The sequence below is a fragment of the Lepidochelys kempii genome, chromosome 9, assembly GCF_965140265.1.
Source record: "Lepidochelys kempii isolate rLepKem1 chromosome 9, rLepKem1.hap2, whole genome shotgun sequence".
In the NCBI taxonomy this organism is placed as follows: Eukaryota; Metazoa; Chordata; order Testudines; family Cheloniidae; genus Lepidochelys; species Lepidochelys kempii.
Genome location: NC_133264.1, coordinates 6,321,901 through 6,340,902, shown reverse-complemented (window position 1 = coordinate 6,340,902; position 19,002 = coordinate 6,321,901). Strand labels below are relative to the sequence as shown.

Here is a 19,002-nt window from a genome sequence, read left to right as displayed (position 1 = left end):
ACTCCCTGCTTCTCTCCTCTATTACTGCACTCATACACGCCAAATGCCCTCCTTGGCTTCACATAAACTAGGATAAAAAACATGTTTCAGAGTAACAGCCATGTTAGTCTGTATTCTCAAAAAGAAAAGGAGTACTTCTGGCACCTTAGAGACTAACCAATTTATTTGAGCATAAGCTTTCGTGAGCTACAGCTCACTTCATCGGATGCATACTGTGGAAAATACAGAAGATGTTTATATACATACAAACCATGAAAAAATGGGTGTTTACCACTACAAAAGGTTTTCTCTCCCCCTACCCCACTCTCCTGCTGGTAATAACTTATCTAAAGTGATCACTCTCCTTACAAGGGGGCCATTTCCAGCACAAATCCAGGTTTTCTCCCCCCCCCCATCTTTTTTTTTTCCCCACACACACAAACCCACTCTCCTGTTGGTAATAGCTTATCTAAAGTGATCACTCTCCTTACAATGTGTATGATAATCAAGGTGGGCCATTTCCATCATGTGCCAGCAATGCCCCTCTGCCATGTACTTTGGTCAAACTGGACAGTCTCTACGTAAAAGAATAAATGGACACAAATCAGATGTCAAGAATTATAACATTCATAAACCAGTCGGAGAACACTTCAATCTCTCTGGTCACACGATTACAGACATGAAAGCTGCGATATTACAACAGAAAAACTTCAAAACCAGACTCCAGCAAGAGACTGTTGAATTGGAATTCATCTGCAAATTGGATACAATTAACTTAGGCTTGAATAGAGACTGGGAGTGGCTAAGTCATTATGCAAGGTAACCTATTTCCCCTTGTTTTTTCCTACTTCCCCCCCCCCCTTCCTCTGATGTTCTTGTTAAACCCTGGATTTGTGCTGGAAATGGCCCACCTTGATTATCATACACATTGTAAGGAGAGTGATCACTTTAGATAAGCTATTACCAACAGGAGAGTGAGTTTGTGTGTGTGGAAAAAAAAAAAGGGGTGGGGGAGAAAACCTGGATTTGTGCTGGAAATGGCCCACCTTGATTATCATACACATTGTAAGGAGAGTGATCACTTTAGATACGTTATTACCAACAGAAGAGTGGGGTAGGGGGAGAGAAAACCTTTTGTAGTGGTAAACATCCATTTTTTCATGGTTTGTATGTATATAAACATCTTCTGTACTTTCCACGGTATGCATCCGATGAAGTGAGCTGTAGCTCACGAAAGCTCATGCTCAAATAAATTGGTTAGTCTCTAAGGTGCCACAAGTCCTCCTGTTCTTTTTAGGATAAAAAAGTGCGTTGTTAGAAGGTGTTAGCTAATACTTTCTAACTAAGGCCAGGTCTACACTACAGACCTATATTGGTATAACTACATCAGCCAGGGATGTGAAAAATCCACCTCCCTGAGTGATGCAGTTACACCCACCTAACCCCGTGCAGACAGCACAGCAACAGGAGAGCTTCTCGAGCTGACATAGCTGCCATGCAGATGGGAGAAGCGCTCCCGTCAGGGTAGTGGCGACTTCACGAAAGCGCTACAAGAGGTGCAGCTACACCGGTACAACTGCAACGCTGTAGCACTGTACGTGAAGAGAAAACCTAACATTTGAAAAGTCTGTCTTCACACAAGCTAAACCTGTCAAGTTAAAGCCCCGAGGCAGCCTATGGTTAACATGATCAGCTTAGCGTGTGTGAACATCTACACCGCCTTGTCTATGTTCACTTTTTCAAACATGTCAGTTGGATCGTGTTAGCTAACGTTCTAAATAACACCTTTAAATCCTAATTTAGACAAAACCCTTGAAACCCAAGACCCTGTCCCTTCCTCCTTAGTTGGCCACCACAATGGGTAGAAGACTAGCAAGCTGCTAACCCCATCGTATATGTGAATACATGGGAGACACCCACACCCAAAAATTGTGTGTATTAAGGGGAAGATTTTCCAAGGTACAAAAAGCAGTTGTGTGTCCAACTCCTACTGACTCTGAAAAATCAAACCCAAGTTGTCCTTTAAAATAGATCACCAGTGCAGGCTATTCCTTAGGAGCCTTGCAGATGCAGGGAAGCGGCCTCTCATCCTAATTATTACGAGTATTATTTAATGTGGTATCACCTTCCCCAGCTAATGCTGGAAGAGCTGATAATGAACAGCTATTTTTAAACCAAACGTTTAAACATGAAAACGCAGAAAACGGGGTCTTCAGAGATGCCTTTTGAATAGACTTAGTAAGAAAAGAATGGCAGGAAAGGAGACATGCTGCCCAGGTTTACATTTAAATTGATTTCACATAATAAAACAGACAATGTGAGCAAGTACAAATTAGACCAGATACAAGCCTCTGGCTGCTGGCTTGTGATGGTGCATTGTTATCTCCTCCAAAAGATAGTGACAGCTCTGCAGGAGACCATTCATCACCTCAATTCCTTCATCATCACCGGCTACAGGGATGGCAAATTCCCTCTTTCAGAACATCCAGCAGTTCCATTTTGACTATAATTTCTCACAGACTACTTCATAATTGATGGAGCAGCTCAGCCTAGACCACACAGCTTTGTAGTAGTCAATAGGAACCAGTGATTCAAACTCAGCCTGGGTATAAGTGGATGCAACTCCACTGACTTCAGTCACGTCAGAGCAGCTTGCATCAAAGTGGAATTTGGCCCAATATCTTCCCAAAATAACATGACATACTCTGTGACACAGCCCAGACAATAATGGAAAATGTAACATTACCTACAGTTACTGTAATGAAATTACATATGGGGACGGGAGGGGTTGCAGAAGTAAAATGAGAACTCCAAATATTCATTTACAGCATGGTTTGAAGTGTAGGTGTCAGAAATATGTCTATGTAGATATGTTACTTCCTTACTCAATCCATTTCTTCTGATTTCTTTTCTCTGTATAATCCGATGTTCCTTACCATTGCTCTGGCTTCTTCTCGTATAGAAGGGATAGCAAGAATGCTGTACAGCGCTCCATTCACATAGGGCTGTATCTGAGAAGGAAGAAAATGTGCCAATGGTCAGTGCACTTTTAATGATTCCAACTCTTGAATTCTATCCAATTGCCAACAGGCGAAGCCTAGGTGGAAAGGAGCCACACACATGGACTCTGATGCCACTCACACAAAAGTTTCCCTGCTTAGAATAATGCCACTTGGTGACCAGTAAACTTTTAGGAAGGTGATCAGAAGGCCAGCTGGTAATCAGGAGCCTTGTGTGGGGGCCAACTTTAGCTACATGTGGATTCCACGGTTTTCAGCGCTTTCTGCATCCTCTGAAGAATATAAACAAGGTGGCTCATGTAGATTTAGACCAAGAATGCAACAAATATGTGAAGGTCCTAAACACTGTTCCTGGCAAGACTTGCTGGTTCTGTTTACTGTCATGGGGGGTACTGGATAGTTTTAAGGAAAAGTAAGCTAAGCTAAAGTCATATATCAAATTTCTTGAGACAAGAGGTGACCCAGATGATCCCAGAGGTCTCTTCTTCAGCCCTACCACCTGATTTTGTTAGAAGGATTTTTGTAGGTAGGTCCAGATAGTGCAGGTATATGCAGGAAACTACCTACCATGACCCATAGTTGCCTCTCATGATGAAGAAGGTTGGGTCTCGCTGTTCATAGAATCATAGAATATCAGGGTTGGAAGGGACCCCTGAAGGTCATCTAGTCCAACCCCCTGCTCAAAGCAGGACCAATTCCTAGTTAAATCATCCCAGCCAGGGCTTTGTCAAGCCTGACCTTAAAAACCTCAAAGGAAGGAGATTCTACCACCTCCCTAGGTAACGCATTCCAGTGTTTCACCACCCTCTTAGTGAAAAAGTTTTTCCTAATATCCAATCTAAACCTCCCCCACTGCAACTTGAGACCATTACTCCTCGTTCTGTCATCTGCTACCATTGAGAACAGTCTAGAGCCATCCTCTTTGGAACCCCCTTTCAGGTAGTTGAAAGCAGCTATCAAATCCCCCCTCATTCTTCTCTTCTGCAGGCTAAACAATCCCAGCTCCCTCAGCCTCTCCTCATAACTCATGTGTTCTAGACCCCTAATAATTTTTGTTGCCCTTCGCTGGACTCTCTCCAATTTATCCACATCCTTCTTGTAGTGTGGGGCCCAAAACTGGACACAATACTCCAGATGAGGCCTCACCAATGTCGAATAGAGGGGAACGATCACGTCCCTCGATCTGCTCACTATGCCCCTACTTATACATCCTAAAATGCCATTGGCCTTCTTGGCAACAAGGGCACACTGCTGACTCATATCCAGCTTCTCGTCCACTGTCACCCCTAGGTCCTTTTCCGCAGATGCCTACGCATCTACTTTAAAAATCCATGAGGAATCTCTTCAACACAGGACATTATAACATAGTATATCTAGATCTCCAAGACACTTGTGACTACTAGTTTGAGAAAACTTCAGAAAACTCTCCCATCATCCAAGGGCCTCATCTTACTGCCATTGACTTCAATGACAAAACTTCTATTGACTTAAATGGTGCAGGACTGGGCCATAAGTGGACATCACCATGCACTGTACAAACCACCTTCAAATTCACATTGGTCACAAAAACAAGGCTAACAATACAGTCCAACAAAAGGTTTCAGAGTAACAGCCGTGTTAGTCTGTATTCACAAAAAGAAAAGGAGTACTTGAAGTGAGCTGTAGCTCACAAAAGCTTATGCTCAAATAAATTGGTTAGTCTCTAAGGTGCCACAAGTCCTCCTTTTCTTTTTTAGTCCAACAAGAGACTCCCAAGATGAATCTTAATTAAAATAAAGTAGTACAGACGTGCTGAGCCACATCACACCGTGGATTTTTATAAGATACAGAAGAAACACACACGTTGCTCAGGGAAATTGTCTCTACTTTCAGTTTCAATAAGGTAATAAAAATAAAAAGATGTTTAAAACGTAGCTCCCATTGCAGAATGGGATATAAAACTGTGGGCCCAACCACTGGTGCTCATCTAAGGTTCTAAGACATTTTCCATGAGAGTCAGGGACTGAATCCTGATGTTCTCGCCGAAATCCCCAGTCTGATAAATGACATTCTGCCTCCCCACACTCCTTTTAAAATTCACACTGAAGGCAAATGCTGTATCCACTTTCTCCTGCCCTGAACTGCTGGGCATAAAATGGCAGCCCACACGAAGCAGCAGATGGAGAGATATTTGGAGCGAAACACTTAGGGCCACCCAGCTATTTTTATAGTATTCTTTTTAAAAAGAAAAAAGAAAGAAAGAAATACTGGTGGAGGTGACTTGTTTGCACCTGATGCTTCGCATATGGTCTGCATCACAAACAGTTTTGTATCTCCCGATGTAGTAAGGCTTTGAAAGATTTGGTTTTAGATTACTTTAAAATAATCCCAGGAACCTGCAGTTTGGAATGTGAAAACCATACTGCTACCAAACATTCATTTTCAAATTACCAATCATACAGTTGAAGAGAGAGAACAAAATCTCGAGGGAAAAACCCCCATAGCATTCACTGAGCCCAGATGAGTTTACAGGACTGTGAACTTCACTGAAATTCCATGTGATTTATTGCCAGGGTACAATAGCAAAGGACCAAGCAAAACACACCTTTTTTTTTTAATCATCAGCTTTACCCTTCCCTTGCCCAAACAGAGGAATATTTGCTGTACAAGTACCTCATGGTTCTCATGGCCAAGGAGATCAGAGAGAACTTTGAGCACGTGGTTTGCAACTTTCGCACACATTTTCTTCCCTGCAAAGGCATAATTTTTTTTTTCAAATACAGAGAAGGAAATTAAAAGAACCAAACTCTTCTTTCTTTCCTAAACATTAATACAATGCAATATGCAATGGACGGCTCCCCACTCCTGCTAAATTCTGCTCTCAGAATAACTCTACTGAAGTCAATTGAATTACTCTGGTTTTAGACAGGTACATCTTCTAAAATATTTACTTTCAAAGTCTGAGACATTGATCCCACAACAGTTTAACAAAGTTACTTTGATGATCCCAATTGAGGGCTATTGTGTACTTATCTGGGTTTAACTCCACCCCCCACTTTTTTTTTTAATTAAAATCTCTTAAGATTGTAAACTCCTTGGGGTCACAAACTGTATCATTATATTATCATGAGGCTCTCTGTGTCATAAGAGGACTGTTGATCGCTATGGGTCCAATCCTGCAAGGTGAGGATGGGGCCATATTGCATTATTGAATAGCTCAGCTCTAACTGGCTTTTATAAACAGGCATATTATTTGCTTCGGCCCAGTCAGAAATCAGGTAACTCATTCTAGCCCTGAGGCAGACAGACTGTTTTTGCTTGAAACGCTCCACCCTTTTAGGTGATGAACATGCTGGGAAGGGGTTAAATGAGTTTTGCTGACTCAGTGAGGTCAGGTGGGTGGCTCCTCACATCACCCCCCCTATATAAAGGAAAGTGGGAGTGGCTCTCTATAGAGAGGACCCAGGTGTAGATAGAGCAGTTCTGAGGGGAACAACCCTAGGTACAGACAAGCCAGGGGAGGACTGAGCTGAACACTAATTTAATTTCTTTGGTAACAAAGCCAAACTCCAGCAAGAAGGTGAATTTTGACTCCCCACAAGGCGTGGATTTTGTTTCAGAGCAGGTTGGAAAAGACACCTGATCAAAAGCACCATTTATGGAGCTCAGAGTCTACAGTGGTGGGGGCAATTAAACACAGATAAATCTTGATAAAAACAGACATAATGCAAAATCACTTGAAAGACCTCAGTAATATCAGTATGAAAGGTTCAGGGTCAGGGTTTTCCCCCACTCATTTCCCAACAGAAAAATTACATCTGTAACTGTAAGAGACCTGAACTCCTGAGACAAAGATTCATGAGCAAGGCGACAGAATATTCCAGCGTGTAATCTGACAGGCAGTCCGTATCCTTTAAAACATCAACCAGCCAGAAAATGAGCCCGTCATTGATCATAGCCGACTGCAAGGCACGTCTAGGATATAAAACAAATACATTTTACACTGTTTATATGTATTTCAAATAAGAGTGCGGTAAAACTACTTCTTCTATTTCCTACATGTTAGCCCTCCAACAAAGAGTGTAAATTACACTTTTTGGCACAGGCAGAGAAACTAGAACATTAATAAAACCCAAAGACGTGAAGAGAGAGACAACTGTAGGATGCAAACGTAGGCTATGGCTACACTAGGGAGCTTGCAGCTGCACCACTGTAAGCTCTCTAGTGTAGTCGCTGTCAGCCGACGGGAGAGAGCTCTCCTGTTGACTTAATCAAGCCACCCCAACAAGGAGTGGTAGCTATGTCTGTGAGAGAAGATGCATGGAAAGTTGGTCCCCCCCCATGCCCACCTCCAATTTAGCAAATATTATCTTTGCTTAATCCTATTTACTCTTTTCCCTGGAAAGATTCTTGGTTCATTTAACTCTCTTCTCACACAGAGTCACCCCCTATACAATACCACACTGAATATTTGAAGGTTCTGCTAACTATAAGGGTGTCTGTTCCCTGGCAAGGCAAAACATTCATCAGAAATTCAAACCAGGCTGCAGAACTCATTTTACCTGGTGTCTGAGCCTGGATTACTACAAGATGTTGTTTTGCTGGTGGAAACTTTGCGGTGAAGAGCTCATTACCTCCATTTTATCTAATACCCATTGCACTTTAAGCCTAATTCACAGGTCGACCAAAAATAATCTTCAATGAACAAAAAAGATGTATTTCTATTATTATTAAAAGGCCAGGCAATTGATCCAGATAGCCTCTCCCCGCCCCCAGAGAAGCTTGCTGCACTCACAGATTGCCAAGTGGGTTTGTGGCATGGACTGGAGCAATATCTGGGGAACATCTGATACAAACAAAAATGTCTTCATATGGGTTATCTGTAGCAGTCCTTGCACAAGATTAAATACTAGTGTTAATAATAAAGTATCATTTTAAAATTTCTGCAGCCTATTGCACCATACCATGCTTAGTGCCAAAAGAATACTTAATAAATTCCCCTGCATTCTTTATAACTGCATTTATAGAAATCTCTTTTTCTCTAAGAATGGCATCTGCTTTTTTTTTCTGGCTGGGACTCCCAGCAGTATGGTACAGGTAACAATTTGCCTGATACCACAAAATCTAGAATGAAAGAAACTGTGTTGAGTCTCATCTACCCCCACTCAGGTAGGGCCTCTCCCTTACGGTGCATGCAAATGGTTTCTCCAGTCAAGCTTTAAATGAGACAAATGTAAAAAACAAAAACAAACCCACAGTCTTCACAGGCAAACTTTGAATCTTGATTTAAAAGAGATGCATAATTACATCACAATTATGCAAGACTGATCCCTTGCTGCTCTCCTGTGAGAAGAGGGGACTTGGATGGAGAGTGACTGACTCAGGAGGGGGTGACATCAGCTACCTTCCTCCAGTCCCAAGAGAAATTCACTGCAGGAGGCACTGGCAGCAAGTTTCTATGGTAGAGCTGCTCTCATAAAAGCCAAAGGAGAGACAGTGTCTGAATGGATGGCTCCAGACTCAAAGGTCGAGGATGAAAACTAGCTAATTCTCTGCAGAGAGGGCAAACCCTGACCCCCCCTTTGCAGATAACTGAATGAGAACGCACAGGCTTTCTTGTCCCTGTATAGATTTTTGGGACTTTCAGGATAAGGGAGCTGTCCTGATATAGTTTCAATGAGACTGTGTAATTAAAAATACATATTAAAATGCACAGACATTAATGTGCACAAATTCACTTGAGTCTGACAATTGTCAAGAAATCAGACTAATTCTGCCAGCAGAGTTGGGTCTTCCTCCAGTTATCAATGGCACTTCTTTCATCAGCCACAGTGGGTTCTGATGATTGTTGTATGAAAATCAAGTGCTCTTCTTTCCGCCCTGAACAGAGCCTGCCTAGTTTGCATTTCCCCTCCTGCTGTCACCACTGCCTGCTGAGCTGTCATCACCTGAGGCTGAATTTCTGCAAAGCCCCCAGAACATTCTCCCGTGTAAGGGAATCCTTGTGTTCAGCTTTCAGCCTTTCCTCCAGCACTCGCAGCAACTTTGGGTTCTGGGAAAGGTAGAGCCGACCTGGTGCAAACAGTGATGAAAGAATAGATAGTGAGATACTAGCCCACGACAGAGAGCCTCCCTCCCATTTTGGAAAGAAAGATGGCTTGAGCCAACTTTCTCTCTCTAACAAGGCAGTAGAAACCCTCAGTAGAAACTCACAATCTGCACAAAACACATCACTTTTAAGATAGCTTCCACCCATTTGGGGCAACTGTACCAGTTTACCAAGCTAGTACTTTGGCCGTACTAGCCAGACCCTCGCTACCTCTCATTTAACCATGTACTTTCTACCATATTGCTCAGGGAGATCTTACACTTACATTTTGGATTTCCAAAGGGGCCTAAGAAAGTTAAGTGTCCAATTCCTATTGACTTTTAATGGCAGTTGGGTACCTAGCTCTAATAGGCCCCTTTGAAAATCCCAGTCCGAGAGACTAAGGTTTGGAGCAAAGCTCCATCACAATTCAGCGTGCAATGGCCTGAGCAGCCGTGATACACAGAGGCTGATCAAGGTCGAGAAGAGGAGGGTACAGGACTAGTCACAAAAATCTGCTGTATCAGCCCTAGTACACAGCCCAGGGGCCGGGACTCTCTGTAGGACTCTGATCATGGGCCAGTTTTTTTGGGTAGTTTTTTAAAGGTGCATTTTCAGAACATTAATGATGCAAGATGGGAACGGTTACAGGTTCGGTTCTGCAAGGTGCACAACTACTGTGATTGAAGAGCACACTTCACTGCCCCATGAAGGGACTGAAGACATAACAATTATAACGTATAGTGTGGATATTAGAAAACCTACTGTTAACGGCCTACAGAGACCAAGGGAGGCGTGGCACATAGGCTGGGGAAGGCTGTGCCTTCCCAAAAACAGCCCAGCGTGGCCCCACCCACACTCCTTCCCCAGCCCCCTCCGGCTCCTGCTTGCCCTTCCCCCTTGGCCCCAGCTCAGGCAGGCTGCTCGTCTTTTGGAAAGCCTATTGGGGCTAGGGCGGCCAGGACTTGGGGTGGCTGGGGCCACTCAGTGCTGGGGGGCACCCGGGCACTGGGGTCGTGCCACCCAGCGCTTGGGGGAGGGGGGACTAGAGCACTGGGGCTGCCCACCTGCCTGGCGCTCAGGGGGACTGCTCGCCGCCCACCCTGTGCTCAAGGGGCGGCTACACGCACTACTGGCCCACCTGCCCAGCGCTCGGATGCCAGGAGGGTAGGGTGGGCCGTGCAACACTGGCCTACCTGGCGCTGGGGCTTGCGGGGGCTGGCCATGGGCTAGCCTCCCCCAGCTGCCGGTTCACTGGCTGCCCATGACAAAGACCACACACTATAAAAGGTGAGGACTGAAATAACAAAAGCTAAAATAAACTGTCAAAGTGGTAAGTGGCAACTGTACAGACACTGACAATTCTCGACCTTGGAAAAACAGAACATAGGACAATGAATGCCCAGAAGCAGGATGTATTTAAATTTCCACACCCAAGGACAATGAAGTACCTATAATGTGCCAAGGTACATGAAGAGGACAGCCCTTTGCAGTGCATCTCTTACCTTCTGCCAGCGAAGCAAAAGCATTGATAAGCCTCGCCACGTACTGTCGGACCACCTCACTCTTGGAATGTAGCAATTTTAGCACATTTCTCTGCAAGAGAAAGCAAACATTTATCAAAATAAATGAAGCGGAAAATTCTAACACAGGCTTATGAAATGTTTAAAGGCATTATAAATGATGCAGAGCAAATATCAGAACTGTACAAACAAAAGCATATTAACAAGTTGCTAACTTGACTTTAATCTTCCATTGTATGGGTGAAAAAGGTGTGGAAACAAAATAGAACAAGCTTTAATGTGCAGGGTAAAGTCATAATAAAGCAGCACCCTAGAAAAGGAAATTAAGTTAACTAAACTCAAATTAATAAAGTTAGCGTCTTTGAATAAAACATATATTTTGTAGGGGGTTTGTTCATTTCTGACTAAGCATTAATGCTACTTGGAATAGGGACATCTGCTGCTTGACAGCTATTAGCATGTTTAGGTGCAAGGGAACCATTAACACAGTCTGAACAGCAGTGCTTGGCTCACAAAGCACAAATGCAAGTCTCTGTTAACTTTAGTCTCAGTTCTGGCATTTCCTATACATCACTACCCTTTACAGAAAGTTTCAGATATCAAAAATAGAATTTGATTGTTCTGTTTTTGGGGGGTTTGTTTTTTTGTTTTTTCCTAATTCCTTGATATTCTCATAAGCAAACTAGGGGAATATGGTCTAGATAACATTATAATAAGGTAGGTGCACACCTGGATGAAAAACCGTACTCATTGAGTAGTTATCAGTGGTTTGCTGTTGAACTGGACGGACATATCAAGTGTGGTCCTGTACAGGTCTGTCCTGGATCTGGTACTATTCAATATTTTCCTTCGTGACTTGGATGAAGGAATAGAGAGTGTACTCATGAAATTTGTAGATGTTAAGCTCAGAGGGGTTTCAAGCACTTTGGAGGATATGAGCAGAATTGAAAATTATCTTGATAAACTGGAGAATTGGTCTAAAATCAGTAAGATGAAATTCAGTAAAGACAAGTGCAAAGTAAGAGGTTTAGAAACATGACCTATGAGGTAAGGTTGAAAGAACTGGGCATGCTTAGTCTAGAGATGAGAAGACTGAGGGGAGACACGATGTAAAAAGTAAAAATATGTAAAAAGTAGTTATAAAGAGGACAGTGATCAATTATTCTCCATTTCCACCAAGGGTAGGATAAGAAGTAATCAGCTTAGTTTGCAGAAAGGGAGATGTAGGTTAGATATTAGAAAAATCTTTCTAATTATAAGGATAGGTAAGCACAGGAACAGATTACCCAGGAAGATGATGGAATCCTTCTCCTCGGTGGTTTTAAAGAACATTAGACAAACACCAGCCAGAGAGGTCCAGGTATACTTATCATGCCTGAGCATGGGGGTGGGGCGGACATGGACTAGATCAGTGGTTCTCAACCTTTCCAGACTACTGTACCCCTTTCAGGAGTCTGATTTGTCTTATGTACCCCAAGTTTCACCTCTCTTAAAAACTACTTACTTACAAAATCAGACATAAAAATACAAAAGTGCTATTACTGAAAAATTGCTGACTTTCTCATTTTTACCATATAATTATAAAATAAATCAAAAGGTACATAAATATTATAGTTACACTTCAGCCTATAATATTATAGAGCAGTATAAAACAAGCCATTGTCTATATGAAATTTTAGTTTGTACTGACTTCGCTAGTGCTTTTTGCACAGCCTGTTGTAAAACTAGGCAAATATCTAGATGAGCTGATGTACCCGCTGGAAGACCCCTGGCTGAGAACCACTGGATTAGATGACCTCTTGATGTCCCTTCCAACCCTCCATTTCTATGATTTCTAGGGTACCTGTAGAGGCAACAAATGCATCCTCATGAGGACAACAGGACTTACTTCTTGAAAATTAGACCCATGGCTAAAGAATGAAACCACTACTCTGGATAAAATTAATTATTATTAATAAATATAAAAGTCATGACTTTGTTAATGACACAGTTGAATTATCAATCACTGAAGACCCCTTCCAATCAATATGCAGGCTAGAGCACTCTGCTAAAGAAAAAGTTATAGTAAGTTTTGAATGTACTGAAATGTGCTTTTAAAAATGTGATTGCAGGTGCTGCATAAAAGGATATATTGTATGAACATCTTAAGAACAAAATCCTAGTTTAATTCTTATTCTGGGTCACAAGAGAAATGAATTTAGTGTATTAATTCCAGTTCTGCAGTTTCTCGTTGGAGTCTGTTTTTGAAGTTTTTTTGTTGAAGAATTGTGACTTTTAGGTCTGTAATTGAGTGTCCAGGGAGGTTGAAGTGTTCTCTGACTGGTTTTTGAATGTTATAGTTTTGTGTCCATTTATTCTTTTGCATAGAGACTGTCCGGTTTGGCCAATGTACATGGCAGAGGAGCACTGCTGGCACATGATGGCATATATCACATTGGTGGATGTGCAGGTGAACGAGCCCCTGATGGTGTGGCTGATGTGATTAGGTCCTATAATGGTGTCCCTTGAAAAGATATGTGGACAGAGTTGGCAATGTGCTTTGTTGCAAGGATAGGTTTCTGGGTTAGTGTTTTTGTTGTGTGGTTGCTGGTGAGTATTTGCTTCAGGTTGGGGGGCTGTCCGTAAGCAAGGACTGGCCTGTCTCCCAAGATCTGTGAGAGTGAGGGATCGTCCCTCAGGATAGGCTGTAGATCCTTGATGATGCGCTGCAGAGCCGTCACCTTCAGCCCCCCACTAAAACCTCTCCAGTGCATCATCAAGGATCTACAACCTATCCTGAGGGACGATCCCTCACTCTCACAGATCTTGGGAGACAGGCCAGTCCTCGCTTACGGACAGCCCCCCAACCTGAAGAAGATCCCACAGAATCACTTATAGAAACTGTTTCAGGGCCTCGTCTATGAGGTGCTTAGCATCTCCTGTGAGTACCATGTGCACCTGACTCCCACTGACCTCAATGGGAGTCAAGAGCACTCAAAGCCTAGCAGGACTGGGCCCTCCTACTGCATAAATGATAAATATCACATTTTGGCTTATGGAGACCCATTAAGAGGTCATCCCACAACACTGCAATTAGGATGAAAAAGGTCAGCTCCCAAAAACAGACAGACCAGCCCTTCCCCAGACAGAGAATCTGTATTAGTGGTCAGTGTATTCTGAAACGTATGCCTCAGCCCAACAGATCATGTACAAATCTGTTTAATTATTTGTATGTTGTAATAGACAGAGTTTTCTGATCCGCACATTATAAAAATAAATAATATCACACACAAACCAGAGTAAGATCTACTCTTGCTGACCTGGCTACTGTTATGGATATCCAGTAGGTCATTGCTGATATAAGCCTGCAGGACGGTGTCTCTCTGCTCACCAGGATGAGACGTCGTCAAGCGCTATAAAAAATGGGATGGGAAATTAATCATTCACATAAATTAATGCTAATATGAGAATGTGTCTGGGAGAATTCTTTGGGGAGAATTAATCCTCCTCTCACACAGAGGATGAATTCAACTTAGAGGTCTGACAGCAAGTGAAATGAGTTTAGCGCTCTCAGCTCAGTGGCCAACCAAAAAACTGTCATTCAGAATCTGTCAGCATCTGCACAGGACTGACCTGGTAAGGTAGACAGGGAAGAGACCCACCACAGGGTTCAAGTCATTAGTACGATAGGGTATGAAACTTTACACAGCATCTAGCTGCTTTATATGATCATCTTTCTTGCCAGTCATTTTGCCCATGTCAGCCTTCCTTTTCAATCCCTCCATTGGCTTTCCCTCTTCCGTGGCATGAAGTTAAAAGATTTTTGTTGCCACCTTCAAAGTTTTGCTAAAATATGCTCACAGTTTTCCCCGAAAAAGGAAGGTTCAAGACTTTGGCAGTCTCTCTCCAATTATTGCCCTACCGAGAGACAGTTCCTTGAACAAAGGCACACAATCACTTCTTTGGATTGGTCTACATTACAGAGTTAGGTCAACGTAAGGCAGCTTACATCAACCTAATTATGTCAGTGTGTACACTACAATGCTGCTTCTGCGGAAGTAAGTGGCACACACACTGACATAGCTCCACCTCCATAAGAGGGATAGTGCTTACGTCGAAATAGCTAGGGCAATACAGTGTCTGGTTACACGCTGCATTACTTACATCGCCTGTTGGCTGTCAGCCCCAAGTGGAGCCCTCCCCCACTGGCATTGACACCCTGAGCTGTCAGCAAGGTGCAAGCTCACAGCTAGGACCCCCTGCCACAGCACTGATAGCTCTGGCTTTCAGCATTGGGGCAGGCAGAGGGGGCCAGCTGTGAACCCCATGGCTGCCTGGGGCCAGCCGTCAGTGTCCCACTTCCATCAGTGGAAGTGCTCCTGGTGAGGATACATACTACCAAAGGAAGGAGCAAGCGTGGATGTGAACCACTGCTGTAATTACAGTGGTGGCTGTACATCAACTTAATGTAAGTCGACTTAATTTTGTAGTGTAGACATGCCCTCTGAAACAAAAGGACACTTTACCCTCCCTCAGGCATCATTCCAATGAAGGTTCCAAAATCTTCCAGTTGGCCTTCATCACCCAGAAAGGCCACAGATGTAATTCACAAGGCACATCCTACACTTTCCTCAGCACCTCCAGAGCCTCAGCAAGTGTCACTGACTGAAACTCAAGCAGAGAAGCCTCTGCATTCTCTCTCCGCCCCCCACACACCCTATTATGGAGGAAGACACCTCACTCCAGATGTGAGCCCTCTTGTCTGCAAATTAGATTTTAGCTCCAGCTCTACTGAAAGGGCCTAGCACGAGATCCTTCTTCACTTGTAGTGAGACCATTTCACTTACCCAGCGCAGAGCCTGCAGTAAGAAAGCTTTAAGACGATCACTCCCACTGATCAGATCTTTCTTCAGCTTCTCATAATCCAAAGAGGGTAACAATGGCACTTCCTGCATTTTCCTACATGGCAGATAGGAAACCTGACATTTATTAATACCGCATCCAACTCCTTCAACGGGAGCTGTTGAGGCTACTGAAGTGAGGCAAGTGAAGAGAGCAAATCTGGTTTCAAAAAAGCAACTTGCACGTGTCCTTCCTTTTAAAAGGAAAATAAATCTCACAATTTTTTGACTTATTTCCTTATCTCGATTACTCACATCAGTTTAGAATACTAGAACTCAAAGGATTTTTAAAACGGGGTTTTTCACCATTTATACAGTTTACTGGGTACATTTTGCTCAGGTTGGACAGAGAAAATCAACTGTTAAATGTAATATGCATTGCTAGTGAGGGTCGCATTCTATTCTCATGCACTAACACAATACTGCTTCTTAGCACAACACTGCAAGGGAATGGTGACTTTTTTAAAAGCTGCTTTCACTAAACTGTTTTTGGTTTAAGTACTAAAATATACGTTTTCTGCTAAAATCACTCCTACTCATATTAGGTTCCCCAAACACTCACCACACTGCCCTACTCCCTTTTCAAACAAATTCTAAATTCTGAATTTACCATAAAATCACAGAGACCCAGATCCTCAAAGGTATTTAACTTCAATGAAAGTTAGGCATCTAAAAACCTCTGAGGATCGGGGCCATTATCCCTTTAAGACAAAATCATTCAATCACAGAAAAACTTGCCATATAATTATTATTCCTTCAGGGACAAAGTTACTAAATCCACTGCAAAATTGGTTCTAGAAACACACAACTAAGTTTACTCGGGGTTTCCGTTCCTCCTGGATTTGTGGGAACCTAACTACAACAGGACTGTAGTGTCTATAGCAACTGAGGAAAACACAGCCACTGAATCACAGTTGGTAAAATATTGTGCAGCAAGCCATATTAACAGGGCTAAAAAGAGTTTGCTGAGATCAGAACGTTAATGATCCCTTTACATCAAAAATTCACAAAAGTCACGTGGGCCACATTGCATTCACAGACAACAGTTGTTGGTAACCATACACAGAGAGGCAAGTGATTCTCACTAGTAACCAGAAAAGGAGGACTTGTGGCACCTTAGAGACTAACCAATTTATTAGAGCATAAGCTTTCGTGAGCTACAGCTCACTTCCTCAGATGCATATCGTGGAAACTGCAGCAGGCTTTATATATACATAGAGAATATGAAACAATACCTATTCCCACCCCACTGTCCTGCTGGTAATAGCTTATCTAAAGTGATTTCCAGCACAAATCCAGGTTTTCTCACCCTCCACCCCCCCACACAAATTCACTCTCCTGCTGGTGATAGCCCATCCAAAGTGACAACTCTTTACACAATGTGCATGACAATCAAGCTGGGCTATTTCCTGCATAAATCCAGGTTCTCACATCCCCCCACCCCCATACACACACAAACTCACTCTCCTGCTGGTAATAGCTCATCCAAACTGACCGCTCTTCAAGTTAAAATCCAAGTTAAACCAGAACATTTGGGGGGGGGGGGTAGGAAAAAACAAGAGGAAACAGGCTACCTTGCATAATGACTTAGCCACTCCAAGTCTCTATTTAAGCCTAAATTAATAGTATCCAATTTGCAAATGAATTCCAATTCAGCAGTTTCTCGCTGGAGTCTGGATTTGAAGTTTTTTTGTTTTAAGATAGCGACCTTCATGTCTGTGATCGCGTGACCAGAGAGATTGAAGTGTTCTCCGACTGGTTTATGAATGTTATAATTCTTGACATCTGATTTGTGTCCATTTATTCTTTTACGTAGAGACTGTCCAGTTTGACCAATGTACATGGCAGAGGGGCATTGCTGGCACATGATGGCATATATCACATTGGTGGATGTGCAGGTGAATGAGCCTCTGATAATTGGATACTATTAATTTAGGCTTAAATAGAGACTTGGAGTGGCTAAGTCATTATGCAAGGTAGCCTGTTTCCTCTTGTTTTTTCCTACCCCCCCCCCCAAATGTTCTGGTTTAACTTGGATTTTAACTTGAAGAGTGGTCAGTTTGGATGAGCTATTACCAGCAGGAGAGTGAGTTTGTGTGTGTATGGGGGTGGGGGGGGATGTGAGAACCTGGATTTATGCAGGAAATAGCCCAGCTTGATTGTCATGCACATTGTGTAAAGAGTTGTCACTTTGGATGGGCTATCACCAGCAGGAGAGTGAATTTGTGTGGGGGGGTGGAGGGTGAGAAAACCTGGATTTGTGCTGGAAATCACTTTAGATAAGCTATTACCAGCAGGACAGTGGGGTGGGAATAGGTATTGTTTCATATTCTCTATGTATATATAAAGCCTGCTGCAGTTTCCACGATATGCATCTGAGGAAGTGAGCTGTAGCTCACGAAAGCTTATGCTCTAATAAATTGGTTAGTCTCTAAGGTGCCACAAGTCCTCCTTTTCTTTTTGCGAATACAGACTAACACGGCTGTTACTCTGAAACCTGTCACTAGTAACCAGTTAGTCAGTGCACTTTGGGGTACTGGCTGTCTCCTCCCACATACTCTCTTTACAGATAACCAAGCAAAGCTCAGCAAGAAACACTTACACAGGGGCTAAAGATGCTCTTAACATTGTTGATGCCTGGAGAAAAGGAAAAGGAAACACAATAGGTTAATCCAAATTTTACGTAGGCAGTGCTTATTAATCCAATTCACAATATTCTCGCTCATCAGGGTTGTGAGGTTTGGCGTCTACCACTACGGCGTACTTAAACATAACTAAAACTGGACGTAAGTGACTGCTTTTACTTCAATGGGAATTGGATCAGACGCTAGCTCCCCAGTAAAAAGGCCTTTAATTATGCTTCGGATTGACACTTCTCTTTGCAGACGTACCCCACAAATTACCTGATGAAGATCCAGGCATTTCAAAAAAGAAAACAAAGAGTGGTAACAGGCAGCAGGGAAAACAGGCTTGCAGCCAGTGAGCTATCCTAAGCAGTGGGGACTGATATTTCATAAGAATCAGCTGGGGTCAGAGAGCCCCTGAAGGAGATGAAGGGCCACTTGGAAGGTCTTCATTGACTCTAATACTTTAAAAATACCCTTTACGGCTGAAGGGCCTTTTTTCTAAATATAGTTTCCAATTCAGATACAAAATAACAAATAGGAATTGTATCTAGGGAGCTCTGTCCTATGTTTGGTGTTGTACAAAACAGAGGAAGGCATAGTCCCTGCTTCAAGCAATGTACACAAACATGACTGTCAGCAGAGCACCCCATAGCAGCAACGCTTGTTTCTGGTCCTGCCTCAACTTAATTCGTTTAAAATCTCATTGTCTCCCCTCTCAGCAGCCCTTTTTCAGTGATCAGAGATGAGCACCCATCAAAAGACTGACTGGTTAATGTCAGCATTGCATGTAGAATTATTTATCTATTTTAATAAATGGTCTTTGCTAAAGATGGCTGTGGGTGGTCCTGGGAAAAAACCGTTCTGGCATAAGAGGGTTCCTTGGTATGTATTCCACTGATGTCACCT

The 19,002-nt window shown here is 42.9% G+C and overlaps 1 protein-coding gene across 5 annotated transcripts in view; it reads right to left on the bottom strand.

Moving 5' to 3' along the window:
• Positions 1-19,002, bottom strand: part of ARMC9 (armadillo repeat containing 9) — a 113,982-nt gene that overhangs the window by 42,045 nt on the left and 52,935 nt on the right. For all 5 annotated transcript variants that reach the window (XM_073359129.1, XM_073359128.1, XM_073359130.1 and 2 more), the window contains 8 exons: positions 18,072-18,106; positions 15,416-15,527; positions 13,889-13,981; positions 10,572-10,662; positions 8,927-9,050; positions 6,814-6,953; positions 5,652-5,728; positions 2,916-2,990 (listed from right to left, as the gene is read on the bottom strand). In XM_073359129.1, coding sequence (XP_073215230.1) covers positions 2,916-2,990; positions 5,652-5,728; positions 6,814-6,953; positions 8,927-9,050; positions 10,572-10,662; positions 13,889-13,981; positions 15,416-15,527; positions 18,072-18,106 — 747 coding nt within the window. The remainder of the gene's footprint in view (positions 1-2,915; positions 2,991-5,651; positions 5,729-6,813; positions 6,954-8,926; positions 9,051-10,571; positions 10,663-13,888; positions 13,982-15,415; positions 15,528-18,071; positions 18,107-19,002) is intronic.